The following is a 16,261-nucleotide window of genomic DNA, read 5'->3' as shown; positions in this document are numbered from 1 at the left end:
GAACAATGCATGGAGACACCAAATAATCTTTCTATGTAAATCAGGGATGTGTGACTCACCAACAGGCGGAGGCTCCACCGGCGTCTCCACTTTGACCTCCACCACGGCCAGCATGACGGTGCTGTTGTGGCGCTTGGAGAGGGCGCTGATGATGGAGCTGGCTGCTTTCTGGATCTGTCCACGATCACCGTCATTCGACCGGCCGTCCTGCTCAAAGGACTGCGGAGAGACGAAAGGAAGATAAAGAGATGGAGGTCAGGAATCTATTTGTTTTGCACTGCATTCCACATGTTTAAAACATATGTAGGCAATGTTAATGTGGTGGTTTGGTAGGATCCATTAACATGCAGAAGAGAGCCACTTCTCTCAGCTGCACCGCTTGTTTTTACATTTTGCCCTAAATCTGTGTGGTTACTTAATAAGAAAATCCTGCAATGATCAAAAACAATCGGTAGGTAATGGTTGAAAAATGCTAAAGGAACTAAGTTCAGTCGAGACACTGTCAGTGTCTCGACTGAACTTAGTTGGCTGTCAGCCCATTGATCAGTACAGAAGGGAAAGAAAAATAAAGCCCATTCACCAAATGGTCAGTGTTGCTCGAGGCTAATCGGAACAACAAGAGGGAGAAAAGAAAAAACACACATTCATCCGTCAGAATAAAAGAGATCCCCATCCTAACATCTGGCAGGCTGCAGACCCCCCCCCCTGCTGAGACCACAGAGGGTGGAGTTAATTGCCTAATAAGGTGCTGAGGGTGAGGGCAGGGAGGAGGTGGTGGGAGTGGGGGGGGTGCAGAGGGGGATTAGCTGTATGCTGTGCAGTTCAATTAGGACAAACAATAGAGAACAGGCCAGCTGTGCTCCCTGCTCGGCCGGGGACAAACACTCCTCTTTTCTTCTCCTGAGAAAATCAGCAGCTCATTCACACACCTCTAGCCCCGCCCCCTGAGTGATTGACAGGCCACATCACGCTGAGTAAGTACTGCCGATTCAAAGTGATTATCTACTAAAGGTTGGAATTGGATATTTCTACACTTGGATACTTAATTTATTTGTATACTGTATCATATTAGCATGGACGCACTTTTTGTTTATTGAAAGTTACTTAAACATTAGGAAACACCTGATTTATTCGGGACTATTTTCAGCAGCGGATTAATCCACACATGTTGCTTGAGTGTGTATTTGCTGCAGCAGGACATTGTATCTGGGATTGGGTCTTACTACACACAGGGATTGTATTAGCATTGAAATATTTCCGATGCTGTAATCATGGTTAAGAGGGAAAATGTCCCCCGGTGCAACGTGTATCCTACTCATGTGTTTTAAGGTGTTTTCTGACAACAATGGAGCTTTTATACACACACACACACACACACACACACACACACACACACACACACACACACACACACACACACACACACACACACACACACACACACACACACACACACACACACACACACACACACACACACACACACACACACACACACACACACACACACACACACACACGATACTTAATGATTCAAGTTTGTTTGTTATTTTGTCAGCCAGACTTTCATTTCATAACTTTCATTTAAAATTCTTCAGTGAGCGTTGAGGACTTAGAAGCTGATACGTCATCTTCTTGAGACATAACTCTTTCTAAAACTACTTGATGTTCCTTTCAACACACTTCTCACAACATGTCACAATCAAGTGGGGACATCTCATTATCCAAATGAAGACAAACTGAACGCTCCTCATTCCTTCCCACACACACACACACACACACACACACAGACATATTGAAGCACTTGTTTCCCGCTCAGGTTGGAGGCCTCGCAGTGGAGCGTTTCAGGCGTTTACAAACACACCGAGAGACTTTGGAGGAGAATAAATCTGCCACACTCTGCGAGGCTGGATTATAACGATTTCAGACACATTTTGAAATGAGTGCTGACATTTCGCTGCAACACCAGTTGGCAGCGAGGGGGAGTGAGGTTTTTTTTTTATTGTATGAAAGCTTTGTTGTGGGGTTTGGGTGGATGTCAGGTTGGCCACTCCTTTTCCTGTATCTGTCACTCAAAACAGGCCCGCAAACATCAGAGGAGCAGGAGCTAATCCCATCCATTAAAAGCTTAGAGCCCCGAGGTGACTGATTTCCCCCGAGTATGGGTGGCCGAGGGAGGAAGAATGAGGAAAGAGGAGAAAAGAGGAGAAAGAAAGACAGAAAAGAAGAGAGGAGTAGAAAAGATGGCACCGAAATAAGGGTAAGGAGGAACAGAAAGAGGGAGCGCAAAGACTAAGATCAGCAAGGTGTCCCAACTGAATCTAAATCTCATCCAGATGTTGCTAGAAAGCTTCAAACGCCTCTCCCTCTCATTCTGTCTTTTCCTCCTTTTTTTTAACATAGAAGACAGATTCAGAAGTAGAAAAGGTTTGCTTTTTACTGGAATCCTCTGGAAACAATTTGCAGTGACAAATAAAGTGTGATTGGAGGTGGGAGAAGAAAAGAGGAGAAGTGAGAGGCAGCTTCTAAATCTGTACGCGTGTGTTGGTGTGTGTGTGAGTATAAATCCTTTATACCTGCACTCATTATTCTGCATCTCTACTGTACAGGAAATGTTAATTAGTGTTTATACATCAAACCTATTGGATTTGAATCATTAATGAATAATCATTTCAGGTATTTAACTTTAAATGTTATCTCTAAACAGAGTGGTCTAGATTTGGCTAACACGTTAGCTCGTTTACAACCTGTCTTGTGTTTGTTGACACTCAGTGTCAGCATAAGAATATGAAAGTAAGACACCAGAAATGATTCTTTGATAAGACGTGGATGAGAGTAAAGATGTTAAAGCGAGGAGGAATCAGCCTGTGGCGTTATGCTAGCAGCTAATGCTATTTCAAAGGCACATTGTTATTAGCATTAGCTGCTAGTCTCCGTCCTGATGCAAGAGTGGACTTGCAGAGTAAAACCTTTAGTGGATCAATACTGTAAGTTATGTTTTGTGTTGGCAGGTATGTTTGTGTGTGTGTGTGTGTGTGTGTGTGTGTGTGTGTGTGTGTGTGTGTAATATTCACCATTGCGACCTCCACGGCGTCACTGTTGGAGTAGGACAGGTCACAGAGGAACAGCAGCGCACGCTCCTTTGCCAGCGTCTGAGTGACCGGGAGGTACCTCAGCTCCGAGCAGATGTTCTCTACAGTGGTGCCCTGCATCACACAGATAAAACAGATTAGTATCTGCGCTGCTGGCGAGGAACAATCAGCTTCTAATTCCTCCTAAGTCTGTTTCAGATGCAGCCGTTTGTAATATCCTCCCCGGGGAGACTCTGGCTCAGATCTCAGATCAGAATCTCACCAGAGGAACCGATTCATTTCCATTCATAAAACTTTATTCGGACCTGCAGGGACGCCATTTAACGAGGAGTTAACAACAAAAACACCATGTTGACTAACAAAAGGGAGGATCCTTTAATGGTAGAGCACATCTGCCACTTTAACTGGAAGCGTATGCAGTTAAAGTGTGTTCCCTCCATAAAGCGGCCGATACAGAGAGCTACATTTGTCAAATGAACAAATCTGATCAAATCTGCAGCTTCACAGAGTTTTTCCTCACTTAATGATTTGTTTTCTCAGCCTCCAAACATCAATATCTTCTTGGAGTTATGTGATGCGTGGCAGGGTTTGATGATGTGTGGATTTACATCATGAGGCAATCCGTCAACGGAGTCAAAAATAGCCTCTCATCTGAATACAGTGAGGAAAGGCACGTCTGCGATTGCGGTTGCAGATTCAAACAAAAATAAGGATCTGAACTCATTTACTTCCAATCCAGCAATTATCAAATGTTAACAACGCAGGGTGGGAAGAACAGGATCTCAAATGTGTTGTTATGGCATGACACATCAACAAGGATGAAAAATGAGTTGATGATTGGATTGTAGGCTGGTTGGTGGTTTTGCAACTGTCTCTAAATACTTTTGTTCAGACTTTTCTCTCATTGGGAACTCGCCAAAATACTTTGAGGCACAAAGCGCTGAGTCTAAAACGTTACATGACTTTGAGGTGGAGAGTTCCTATTCCAATCGCAAGGTCAGTGGTTCGATTTCAAATAAATGCAGTCAATTTATTTGAAAATATCTTGGAAAAACCTAACTTTTCAAGCAGAAAAACCTCACGACATCTACTTTTTGCCTCTCATGAAATGTGTATTTTCTATAATTTCAGGTTGATGTGCCCTGCTAAAAGTCAAGGGGCAGTTTTTACGAGGCATAAGAAATCTGAATTTGCCATTATTGAAGGCTGAGCATACTTTTTTCATCCATGTTTTGGGTTATAACATGTAAAAAGCATAATGAAAAATAAGGATTAACTTCACACGTCTAAAACTGATCTAAAATATTACAATTATAACTTGTTCTTCTCTATACACACAGAGACACTTCCTCACCTGTGGCACTTTCTCCTTCTTGAAGATGAGGGTGATGCGAGCGCAGCTGTTGTCAAGGTAACCGCTGTTGGGCTCGCACTGTGTGTGCAGGGGCGTCGGTGGGTCGGGCGTTGAACACACGCCCCACTGGTTGCAGGGCGGCGAGAAGCAGGTGAGGAACTGATGCTCCACACACTCGTGACCGCCGGGGCAGGACGGAGGGGTCGAGTCTCCGGGAGCAGGAGGAGCCTTCAGGAGGAGACATGGCCGGCGACCACATCGCACCTAGAGGAGCACGGGTCAGTTTTAACCGGGTTTAAAGTTTTGATCGGATAGGTGAAGAGGGAAAGTACCTGGGTGGGTTGCTCTCAATCTATAGGTCTATTGCTAGTGTTAATAACCACATTCAGCCGTCTTTGCTGCGAGCCTCACCTTGGAGCAGTGCACGTTTCCGTTGACACACTGGCAGGCATTACACTCCTCTTCCCAGCGGCTGCCGTGAGGAAACTGCAGACCGGAGTGACGACACGACTTCCCGAGTCCGATGACTGGAGAGAATAGAGGAGAGTTTCAGGACAAAAGGAACAGACTCGGTTGACATGCATCTTCAAAATGTACTGCAGGAAATCCAACAAATATTATGAGAGGCAAACACTGATTGAGACTCAAGGTACTCACACTTCTGACAGCGAGGTCCGGCGTATCCTAGAGGACAAACACAGCGGTAGCCGTTGATCTCATCCATGCAGGTTGAACCTTCGGCACAAGGAGACGACTGACACTCATCGATGTCTGTGAAAAAAAAAACACAAGACCTTAATGCATGACACTAGGAAAAGACTGTCCTGTCCAATTTAGTATTGATTTTAGGTCTAAAAAAAACTGCATAGTGATCCATAAACAGAGTGAGAAGGATGGGGAACAGTTCTAAGCCCTTATATCTTATAAGCTCTTATCTTCTACAATTCACACAGGTCTTACTTGCATTGATCTCCTTCAAGTATTTCCCTTCAGCCGAGAAAAATGTGAGCTTTGAGAGATTTGAATGTGATATTCAAATATCTTCAATGACTGATGGAACTCAGAGGATCTTTCTCTGCACAATGGGTTTATTGCAGTTCGGTTTGAACGCATCAATTGGATAACACTCTGGCTCTGAAAAGGCCATTCTGAAGAGATTTCTCCCAGAAGGCCGCGGGAGAGCGCACTGACCCGTCTGACGGACCTCAGCCCTGACCCGGGCTCAGCGCAGAGGGGAGAGGTTAAGACCGTCTTCCTAAAAGGCTTCCTAATCTGTCGCCCTGAAACAATCGGCTCACGCACCCCCGCCGCGGCCTTTCACCTCTGACCCCCCGCCCACCTGACCCCTGCACACGCCCCCTCCGGTTCCCAGGGACTCACTGATGCGGCAGTCCGGTCCGGCGAATCCCGGGGCGCACTCGCAGCGAAACCAGTTCACACCGTCCACGCAGAGGCCGCCGTTGTAGCTGCAGAGAGGAAACAGAGAGGAAGATGAATAGTCAACCTGAGAGGGTTCACAGAGAGATCAGAACTCCTTCCAAGTTTCCTCTAATGTCTTCCCTGAGGGCAAAGCATTTCGATGCTCCATGCTTTCTGAAACACTATGAATCAACGCATGAGTTCAAGTCTTACTAGGAAAACTGTATTGACTGATTGTGGTGTTGACGTCTGCCTGGAGTTCACTTCAAATAAAACAAAGCTCACTGCTAACTGATATTTGATAAGTGTGTCTCATCCTGCCCACTGAGCTGAGTGATATAAAGTCAAAAGTTTATGTTGGTTCATTTCTAATAATTCCTTAAAAGGAGTTCCTAAGTTCCTGATTTGTCAAGAAGTTCCTATGAACAGCAATGTTGAGAATACCACAAAATAAAATCCCTTGGTTTCTTATCATTTGTACCAGCTGTTGACCCATTTTTAGTTTGTAGGAAAATGGATATAAAAAGAAACATTTGAGATGTCTCTTTGAGAAGTTACTTTTTCTCAGAATTCTAAGTTAAATCTCAGAATTTAAAAAAATGAGGCCCTAATCCTCTTCCGTTTGAAGTGAAGAAACTGGATATTTTTATCTTCACCCTGAGCTAAAATGTACTATATTAACATCTGTACTCCTACCAGCTGTAAGGCCGTGCTAACCCTCTGAGGTCGGGAACAGGTGGAGTCTCACGTTCTGCCCCCTGAGCTACAGACCTTTCTCCTGCAGAGGCTCTGAGTGTCGGCAGCCTGAAGCTGATCCCTGATCAATGTCCAGACTTCATATGTAAATCCCTGCTGACCACATACTGAGACCCCCCCCAAACACCTCCACTCCTCACAGCTACCCCCAGGTCGAGGCCGGTGAATAGTGAGAGGGGCTCCTCTTCACACTCACTCTACCCCCTCCTTTAAGAACCAAAACCTCCACTAATCCACCTGTCAGTCATTGAACAGGGGGGTGAGGAGGAGAGAAATGGGGGAGGGAAAGGGTGGCTTTTGTCCTTGGTAGCCTCTCTGATCCAGAGGAGCTGTCAGCAGTTCACAACTTGTGTTTTTTTTTTACTTAACCCCCCCAAAAATGAAAAGAAGTGGTTTATTTTTTACTGACAATTATTCCAAATTTTTAATGAATGGAAAATCAGGAGCATATAATCAGACTTGCAGTAGGGCGTGTGTACGAGTGGATGGGAAAATATGTACTCACTCACAGTTTTCCAAATCAAAACAGTAAATCTCTAAATGTGGGAGTTTAAGCAGGTGGAGTTCCTACATTCATTCACATGAGACAGGGGTCGGGGTGAGGATCAAAGGTGCCGCACGCAGCAGTGATAAATAATGAATACGCCTGGGGGCTGCGGACCAGGCAACTTCAGATGAGTCAATTCCCAGGATCAACTGAGGTCGAGTTTCCCTTCCAGGTTAAACAGGTAATAAACAAATCCATAGGATATTGGAGATCCATCTCAAGGGATTTTTTAACCATGCCAGAAAACTCCAGCTGAAAGCCCTCAATAACTGTCTGACAGACGTCTACAACTCTCATACAGGCACTTGTTGTTCAGCCATGATAATCTGCAACCAATAAAAGGTGAAAATATTGCTTTTTTATGGCTATAATAAATAAATGAGTCTTACCATGGATGTGGATTGCAGTCATCAACATCTGCAAAAGAGAGAAAAGAGAACGAATGACAATCAGTCGCTTTAAAACTCCAATACCAGCCAAAACCAGTTAGGATCATTTCCTCTATCAGACAATACATCTGTTTCAATAACAGTCGAAGGGGGTTGTAAAAACAAAAGCTGCAGCGCATCGATGAACGTTCTCAGGTACATTGATGAGTTAGACAAGCATGTTCATGTCAGCATCTAATTCATGATAATGACAGGGAAACTACAATTTATTGGAAAGTTGTGAATGATCTAATTTGGCACTAAATAACATGCTGGTAAACTCTGTCAAAGTCTTGTTTAAGGTGATTGAACTCCGGCTCTGATGAGAACAAAAGCATCTCTGCAATCATGCAACTGTCTTGACTTGTCCGATATTCATCCATTGGCATGAATTTAGACTTTCTCAATGTTTCAAATTTGTATTTTGTGATGAGAAGGGACATGTCTCCATGCTTTAAAGTTCAAAAAGCTCTTTATTGTTCTCATACTGCCTGTGCTGCAGCACCTCTTTTCACCCTCTGTCTGAAACCAGAGCCCAGTCTGCTCTGATTGGTTAGCTGGCCGGCTCTGTTGTGATTGGTCAACCGCTTAGAGCATGTGTTACATAGTGATGTCACAATGTTACAGAAGTGAACAAAGGAGTCCAATTGGGGCGTTCCAGGAAGGTGGGAGGAGAAAAAACCCCTTTGTAGGGAGCTTTGGGATTTTAGCCTTTGCAGACCATTAACATGCACTTAAACCTATAAAGCACACCACAGGAAAGGGAAAACAAGCATAATAGGGCCTCTTTAAAAGCAACATACTCTGTGCACAGGTGGCTCCCTCCCAACCGTCCTTGCAGATGCAGGTGAAGGCGTCTCCCCCTCCGACACACGTCCCTCCGTTCTCACACGGACCCGAGTCACATGTGCTGTTCTTGGCTATAAAACAAAAACATAGAAATTGAGTTCATGAATTTGTCTTTCATTCTGACCACCCCACTGTGGGAGTGCTAATCTTCAGAAAGTGTCATAGATCGTAAACCTGCAGGACCATATATTATTATTACACTACCATTAGCAGGGCCATAACAGAGTAATGAGTGGCTGACCTGTATTGCAGGTGCTGCCGCCCCAGCCTGAGGGGCAGCTGCACAGAAAAGAGTCTCCGTGGTCGTAACACGTCCCTCCGTTACTGCAGGTGGTGGAGTCGCACTGGCTCTCGCCTAAAATAAACAATGGGTATAAATGTCAAACTTAAAAAAAAGATCTGTGCCAGGTTGATGATTAGTGATTACTTTAGCTTCAAAGTACAGTTCAGAGGCAGGGAGCGCAGAACAAGCCTGCACAGCAGCAGGTGACGGCATCATGCTTCAGAATGGAGACGCTGAAGTTGTAAAACACTATGAGACCTGACATGTTGGCTTGACTTAATTTTCTATCCCACCATTGACAAAGAAACACACAACAACTGATATTATTAACAATACTTTATACGTGTTGACTCAAATAACTTACGGGAGTGGCACGTCTTTCCTTTCCACTTGTCCACACAGTTGCAGTAGAAGTCGTTGAGCAGATCCACACACTGGCCTCCGTTCTGACAGGGGTTCCGGTTGCACTCATTCACATCTGGAACAAAGTGGAGAAATGGGAATATTTTAGTCATTGATTGACTCATGATTGTGTCTTTTGATTACAAAGAGCCTTCACATCTGAAAGCATGAAAAACACTTCTTAGAGTTATATTAGTTTGGCTAGTTTTGGCTCAAATGGACCATGTCTAAACATCAATGTAAGTGATGGTGGCGTCTGCAAACAGGCACACTTTCCAATTCCACTACCACTGTATTCTAGTTAGAAAACACATTAACAATCATTCAGCCGGTTTAGTTAGCACACTTTTCTGCGTTCTTTCATGCCAAGGTGGTTTGGTCATCGATACTTTTCCCAGACTGCTGATTGTTGCTCTGCTGCTTGAGGCTAGTGATGCTTTTTCCCCAGAGAATTTGACTCACAGGCAGCATGACTTAACAAGGCTTGCATACCTGTACTGTTGCTAACTCCCCAAAACACAGTTCTCACACTAACAGACACACACTAATTCACACACTTACCAACATCACACAGATTACCCTCCCAGCCGTTTGGGCAAACACACTGGAAGGAGTTGATCCCATCGATGCAAGTGCCCCCGTTCTTACAGGGGGATGACGCACAGTCGTTAATGTCTGCAGGCAGAGAAAGGACAGATATTTACACATGTAATGCATTAATTCAGTCCTTTTGACTTAGTTATCCAGTTATTGCATTTTGCATTTGTCCTGCATTATCTTTCAGTAATCTGACACTTACATTTCACTCTAATGATTAATAAGCCTCAGCATATATCTCAAATGCTGTATGTATAAATAAAATAACAACCACTACTGTCAGCTCTTGAGAATTAAAGATAATTAGTGAGTTTGTTGGGCTACAAGAACGTATAAAAGCATTATGTAATGATACACACCAATCACCAAATGATCAGATGCTAAATTATTTTCCTGCATATGTTTTCCTCTTGATATTATTTGTGTTGATTGTTGTAGTAGTTATATTTAGTGAAACCGGAGACTGGACTACCGTAATAATCATGTGGTGCCCAGTGATGGTAACTGATGATAAATATAGTGTGTGTGTGTGTGTGTGTGTGTGTGTGTGTGTGTGTGTGTGTGTGTGTGTGTGTGTGTGTGTGTGTGTGTGTGTGTGTGTGTGTGTGTTTGGCTAATTATGACTCACTCTCGTGGCAGTAGGTGCCTGTGAATCCTGGCTCACAAGAGCAGCTGAAGTTCCCGGCAGGCAGGCTGATGCAGCGTCCGTGGGGACCGCACACATTGGACGAGATGTGCCACACCCTTTTTTGGGTATCATTTGTTGCCACAGCAACTGTGCAACTGTCAATCACTTAGGGGGTGATATAAGACAAAATAGAGGTCAGCAGGGCAGATAGTTGGAATGGAAAGGTCTCTAACTTAGCTTGTTAAGTCAAATACAAGTTGAAATCCTAGATAAAAAGCTTCTGCAGATGCGTTACCTTTACAGTGGTTGGTCTTGCAATGGTCCTTGCGCTCTGAGCAGGTTTTGCCCTCGTAATCGTCGGGGCAGCTGCAGTAGAAATCTCCCACCTGACTGTGGCACTGAGCCTTATTGTGACAGGGGTTCGGGCTGCAGGGGTCATTCTGCACCTACAGAGAGAAAACAGGAAGGTAGAGATGTTCTCACCACCATTGAACAATAGCTGTAACCAACAAACAGTTTTTTTAAACTAGCTGCATCGAGTCCTCACCTCACAGGTTGTACCAGCGAAGCCCCGCGGGCATTCACACATGAAGCCGTCGATCAGGGCCTGGCAGCGCCCTCCGTTCTTACAGGGACTGCTGGCACAGCGGTTCCTCTGAACCTCACAGTGCCGACCCTCAAACCCTGTCTGGCAGACACACTGGTAGCCCCAGGGCACCTTCTAAAAAACAAAAAATGAAATGAGAAGTTAATCAACCCTGCTGCCAAATGTCCCTCAGGGGCAGATAATTAAAGATGCACAGATTCCATTTTAGTTTCTGACAAAATGACATATCATTCAAGAAATATTTTGTGGTTTTGTAGAAGCACCCAACAGCAAATGTGCATCCCCATACATTCTCCCAGTTTGGAAATATGGGGATATTGGGAGCAGCCATAATATTTCAATGAATACATTTCTGCCCAGTAGCTAGAATTTGACAAACAGCATTGCGTAGTTGAAGACAAGTCCATACACCTTAATGAATCAGTGTCAATGAGATAATATGGCATTTTATATTAAAACATAAATGAACTACTTGTTGTTTTAACACTGATTTTCCATCAACATTTGTTTAAAAACATGTCGTTGCCATTCTTTAAAAACCACTTGTCAACTCCTTATTTCCTCTCATTTTATAGACATATATTAAAAAAGGAAAAACCCTGAAAGGCAAGTCGTACGGTACATCCTGTCAAAACCATGATACCCTAAGCATATTCTTCTATGTTCAGACATGTTATTTGATGATCCTCTATAATCTTGTTCTGACTCCATTACTTCGTCATGTTACATAAGAAACTATATACAGTTTAGCATAGTTCAACAAAGACCACAGTGTTTTTAAAAGCTATATAAAACTCAATCTCACCTTGCAGGTCCCTCCATTCTGACACTGACCATGGCAGCTGTTCACATCTGAGAGGAAAACAAACAGAGAAAAACTTCACGTTTCAGTCGGGCAAACGGAAGGAGGAACATGCAATAGGTACTTGAACATGCAGCTGTTACAGAAGAAGCAGTGGAAGATACAACCAAAGCGAGGTGATCCATGCCTGAGAAAATACAGGTAGAGGTGCAACGAGAACATGCAAGCACTGCGGAAGATAAAACTACCTCCTCAAGATGTTCTCTTAAAGTTCAATCAGGAAAAAGCAAACAGTTAAGTCGTATAGCTTGGAAGAGTAAAGCCAGGGTGTGGCAAGGATAAACAGCCACCTTAGAGCAAAAGGAAGGAGAAATAATGGAGAGCTCAACTCCTAACCCCGTGGACTCTCTTATCATGCACCAGCACTTCCCCATGGGGATGCAGTAAAACATGTTTCTGTGGTTAATGAGAACTTACAACTTCAAAATGTTAATTAAACAAGAAAAAGGTATGTTTTGCTAGCGTTCAACAATACATTCTTTGGGTTTTAACCTCAAGCATTATTTCAAACAACCCATGGATTACTATAGTAGATTAGCATTAAACTACGAGTTAGGCTACGAGTAGCCAATAGCTAACAGTTTGACCGTTGCTAATGTAGTAGCGTTATATATAGTTATAAATCTATCATATAAGCTGTAATAAAACCTTTTTCATGTTCATATAATGAGCTAAATTGGCATTTACTAATGTAATAGGTAGCATATTAGCTTAAAAAGGCTAAGATTAGATACTTTTACTAGCATTGTTAGCAACAGGCTATTAGCATGCTTTAAATGCCTAATGGAAGCGATTGATGTTCAATGCTAACAAATAAGAACGTTATTTTTGTTTGAATTTAAAATGTTCAGCTTTTAGTCTCTAGCATAGCATTATATACATCTCCAAAAAAATCCAGAAACATGTAGAGTCTTTCAGAGAGAATGAGAAGTGAGAAGAAGCTAGTGCTACAGAAGCTAGCCAGCAAAGAGGACCGGCCTCCCGCTGAAGTGATACAGGTAGGAGGAAAGAGGCTGAAGACGTATAATTTTCTGGTTTAATACTGACTGATGTCACAGTTCCGGCCAACCCATCCACGAAAGCAGACACAGTGATATCCACCAATCAAGTTTTTGCAAGAGTAAGCATGTAGGCAAGGCTTCCCCGCACACTCATTAACGTCTGCAAAATGGAGACGAGAGACACAGACAGAATGAATCAGAGAGCCGAGAGCGTGCTCATAAGCCCCGTCACCAAGCATAGCTCCATGTTGTAAAACACCCTGAAATTACAGGCGGAGAAGGTAGGTTTCTGAACTCTTGACTTCAAACACTTATTGAGGGGAAAACTCATGTTGATGCCCCTCACAAAGACCAGCTTTTTTCATCTAACTGTTAGAAAAGTACTAACCCTACTGGGGAAAATGCTGCTCAGTTGTCATCAAGAGGGATTCACACTTTCTGAAATCATTGTTAGGACTTCCCTAATAAAAATAACACTTGGACAGGTGTTGTTTATCAAATGTTCACACATGTCAGCTGGCATGAAGTAATTCAAATATAAATTTAGGTTTTTTTGTTCCAGAACTGTTCGATGATTGTTCTGGAAAGAGCTGCAACTCTTGCACGGTATCTGACTGAAAGTATGCATGACACATCTAAAAAAAATAAATGACATCAGAGAAACCCATTTTCTTGTGCATTGATTATTATGCAATAATTCGTACAGTCTAACCGTGTCTAATATGCAAATTTGAGCCTGTGCATGGTGTGGCCTGTCTGCTGTAACTCAGATTTCTTTCATGACTTTTATAGGAACTTTACCCAAGGTCTTTTTCATGTCAAATTGCCAGAACATTTACAGGGTGAACTCTATGTCTCACTGGGTTTCATGTCCATCGCCTCACTGCTCTATCCTCACCCCTCCTCTGGGGTTAATGTCTCTCTATAGCATTCCGTGAAGGCCAACCTGCGGCATTCCAAGTGGTCAGTTTCAGAGGCAGCCATCGCCGCACCCGCCGTGCCGCCTCACTATAAACCGACTCAGTGCATTAATACTACTCCCAGGAGGTAAGCGGCACCTGTTGGCCTGCCTGAAACTAAACACCCCAAACCCTTCCCAAAAACCCAGCCTCCCCCACTCCCACTACCCCTCCTCCTCCTCATCCCGCTCCCAGGTACCACCCTGTTCTCTGAAAGGGGAAGCACTCTACAGAAACCGTAACACAAACCGAAGCCTTTCTGTTGCTCTCTGCGCGTGTTTACGGGTTATAAAGTGTTTCCTGGCTGAGGTTGAGAGGGGTAAGGGCTCCGCTATGTCGGGGAGTCGCCTCACCGTAGATACAACGCTGTCACGCCCAGTCTGGAGCCGAATATAACCCCCCCCCACCCCTCTCAGTGGAGTGTATTTTGTCCCAAGGCTAGCAGTTGCCAGGCCGGAGGTTATTTTTAGCTTTTCTCAAGTCACCTGGCTCGAGTTGCAGATGATACCCAGCGAGTGTCTCCATTGGGCGTGCATATACACAAACACACACTCCCATTTGAAATTAGTGGCCTTCCTGCAGTATTACTACGGTTAAACGACACGGCAGCATAAGCAAACACCCACATATGTTGTAACTCTGCAAGCAAATGGGGTTCATGGCATTCGTTTTACGTGCAACACACACGGAAACACACCGGCTTTATTACAGCAAATTATCACCCGACATGCAACAATTTTTTAAGATCATACCACATTTAAACCTTTATAAACATTACGTATTAGATTTCCAAACATTAAGCAATGATCAGTAAGTAGTTACTGTGAGACGTACCTATCTGGCAGGTCTTGCCCGTCCACTGCTGAGGACAGAGACATTCGAAGCCGTTCTCCATGTCCATGCAGGTCCCGCCCTGAGCACAGGGGTTGGAGGCACATTCATCTGTGTCTGAAATATAAACCAGACTCATGTTGAAGCCAATTATCATTTATAAAAGTCAGCTACCACTGGTGATAGTGATTTATGTCTGCATATTCATCAGCTAGTTTGGAAGTTCTGAGCAATTGCATGGTGAATCACTGCAAGTCGGTGCTAAATTATCCTGTTTAGTTCTTCCCCTAAGTTTGTAAATCCATCATAAAACAATTCAAAAATAAATGCTTTACCCTACACACTGCCAGGGATTTAAAATCTGGTGGAAAAATACAAATCCCAGGATTTTTTGACTAAAACACGTCTTATTTAAAAGCTGTTAGTAATACCTTAATATATATCTTAGCATCAGAATGAAATTGAAGCCCCAAATTCCTAGAAAATGAGTTTTGATCAGCTTAATAACGCAAACACAAAGCTCTTTACATAGAATATCAACAATCAAAAACCCGATCAAGCAGTGACCGGAGAGAAGTAAATAAACGTTTGTTTGTTTTTATTGTTTTATTGCCCCGTCACCTTGAGCACAGGTGGGCCCGGACCATCCTGCTGGACAGTGACACTCGAAGCCTGATGGGACTTCATGGCACGTCCCTCCGTTTGCACAGGGGTTGGAAACACAGGCGTGCTCGGCTACAGAGACATTTTGAGTAGAAATGAGCAATTCTTGTTAATCTTCAATTAGATACATCCAACTTTGCCTTGGCACTTGGATTTAGAAGCTGGTTAATTTGATTTATAGTCTCACCGATCTCGCAGTTTTTGCCAGAGTAGCCGTCAGGACAGCCGCAGTTGTACTCGTCGGGCTCTGTGTTCATACATGTCCCTCCGTTCTTACAGGGCCGGTTTGTCCCACAGTAGTTCAGATCTAGATGGAAAAAAAACTCAGGTAACAAATAATAGGCAACTTGACAAAGGGGCATTTAGGGACAGCTAAGGAACTGTAAAAAAAAAAGCTAATCTAAATATAGTTATAGCTCTGTGCTCTTTAACAGCTTCACACAATAACTTGTTCTTACGGGCTCTATTCATTTTTCTTCTTCCAGAACATCTGATTGTGGGTTACAAGGAACACAATGTAAAAACATATTTACAGAAAAATATAATTTCTACTTTTGTCTTCTGGAGCTTGACCAATCACACGGTTACCTCATGCCACTTACGGCATGTTGCGAAAGGCAGCGCTGTGCAGGTTTAGCCCGCTTACTGGAAATTAAAAATACTGCACAATAGCTCTGTGTTTATGAGTTTGGAAATCTGTAGTGTTTCAATGTACTTCTTGGAAGTTTGCACGAGTTTCCAAATGTATCACAGCGAGTATGAAGCCTGCCTTCATTTTGTTTTGGGATAACATCTTGAATATGTTTTTACATCAATGCACGTTTATGGTTCTTCCTTTTAAGAGTGCATTGAAGATAAGTGAAACCAATGTCTGTCTGAACAGATCAAAAACTATTTAACAGAATTTCATTTTTGCAGCATGCTTTGGAAAACCTATAATATAAACTATTAAACATTCAGCTTATAAAAAAAGTCTTTCAAAT

At 43.3% G+C, this 16,261-nt stretch overlaps 1 protein-coding gene across 2 annotated transcripts in view; it reads right to left on the bottom strand.

The window, feature by feature from the left end:
* The window catches only part of LOC134881895 (protein jagged-2-like), a 47,590-nt gene that overhangs the window by 3,686 nt on the left and 27,643 nt on the right, over positions 1-16,261 (bottom strand). Inside the window, exons 7-25 of one of the 2 annotated variants that reach the window (XM_063909488.1) lie at positions 15,466-15,585; positions 15,237-15,350; positions 14,619-14,732; positions 12,872-12,985; positions 11,768-11,814; positions 10,903-11,076; positions 10,651-10,801; positions 10,356-10,520; positions 9,692-9,805; positions 9,093-9,206; positions 8,687-8,800; positions 8,400-8,516; positions 7,558-7,585; positions 5,827-5,912; positions 5,104-5,217; positions 4,858-4,973; positions 4,447-4,710; positions 3,075-3,206; positions 60-219 (exon numbers count right to left, since the gene is read on the bottom strand). In XM_063909488.1, the coding sequence (XP_063765558.1) occupies positions 60-219; positions 3,075-3,206; positions 4,447-4,710; positions 4,858-4,973; positions 5,104-5,217; positions 5,827-5,912; positions 7,558-7,585; positions 8,400-8,516; positions 8,687-8,800; positions 9,093-9,206; positions 9,692-9,805; positions 10,356-10,520; positions 10,651-10,801; positions 10,903-11,076; positions 11,768-11,814; positions 12,872-12,985; positions 14,619-14,732; positions 15,237-15,350; positions 15,466-15,585 (2,358 nt within the window). The remainder of the gene's footprint in view (positions 1-59; positions 220-3,074; positions 3,207-4,446; positions 4,711-4,857; positions 4,974-5,103; positions 5,218-5,826; positions 5,913-7,557; positions 7,586-8,399; positions 8,517-8,686; positions 8,801-9,092; positions 9,207-9,691; positions 9,806-10,355; positions 10,521-10,650; positions 10,802-10,902; positions 11,077-11,767; positions 11,815-12,871; positions 12,986-14,618; positions 14,733-15,236; positions 15,351-15,465; positions 15,586-16,261) is intronic. The other variant, XM_063909489.1, reaches the window with a different exon arrangement.

Source organism: Eleginops maclovinus, chromosome 19, assembly GCF_036324505.1.
Source record: "Eleginops maclovinus isolate JMC-PN-2008 ecotype Puerto Natales chromosome 19, JC_Emac_rtc_rv5, whole genome shotgun sequence".
NCBI lineage: Eukaryota > Metazoa > Chordata > Actinopteri > Perciformes > Eleginopidae > Eleginops > Eleginops maclovinus.
Note: the sequence above shows the minus strand (reverse complement) of the source record. Positions and strands in the feature narration are given on the sequence as shown.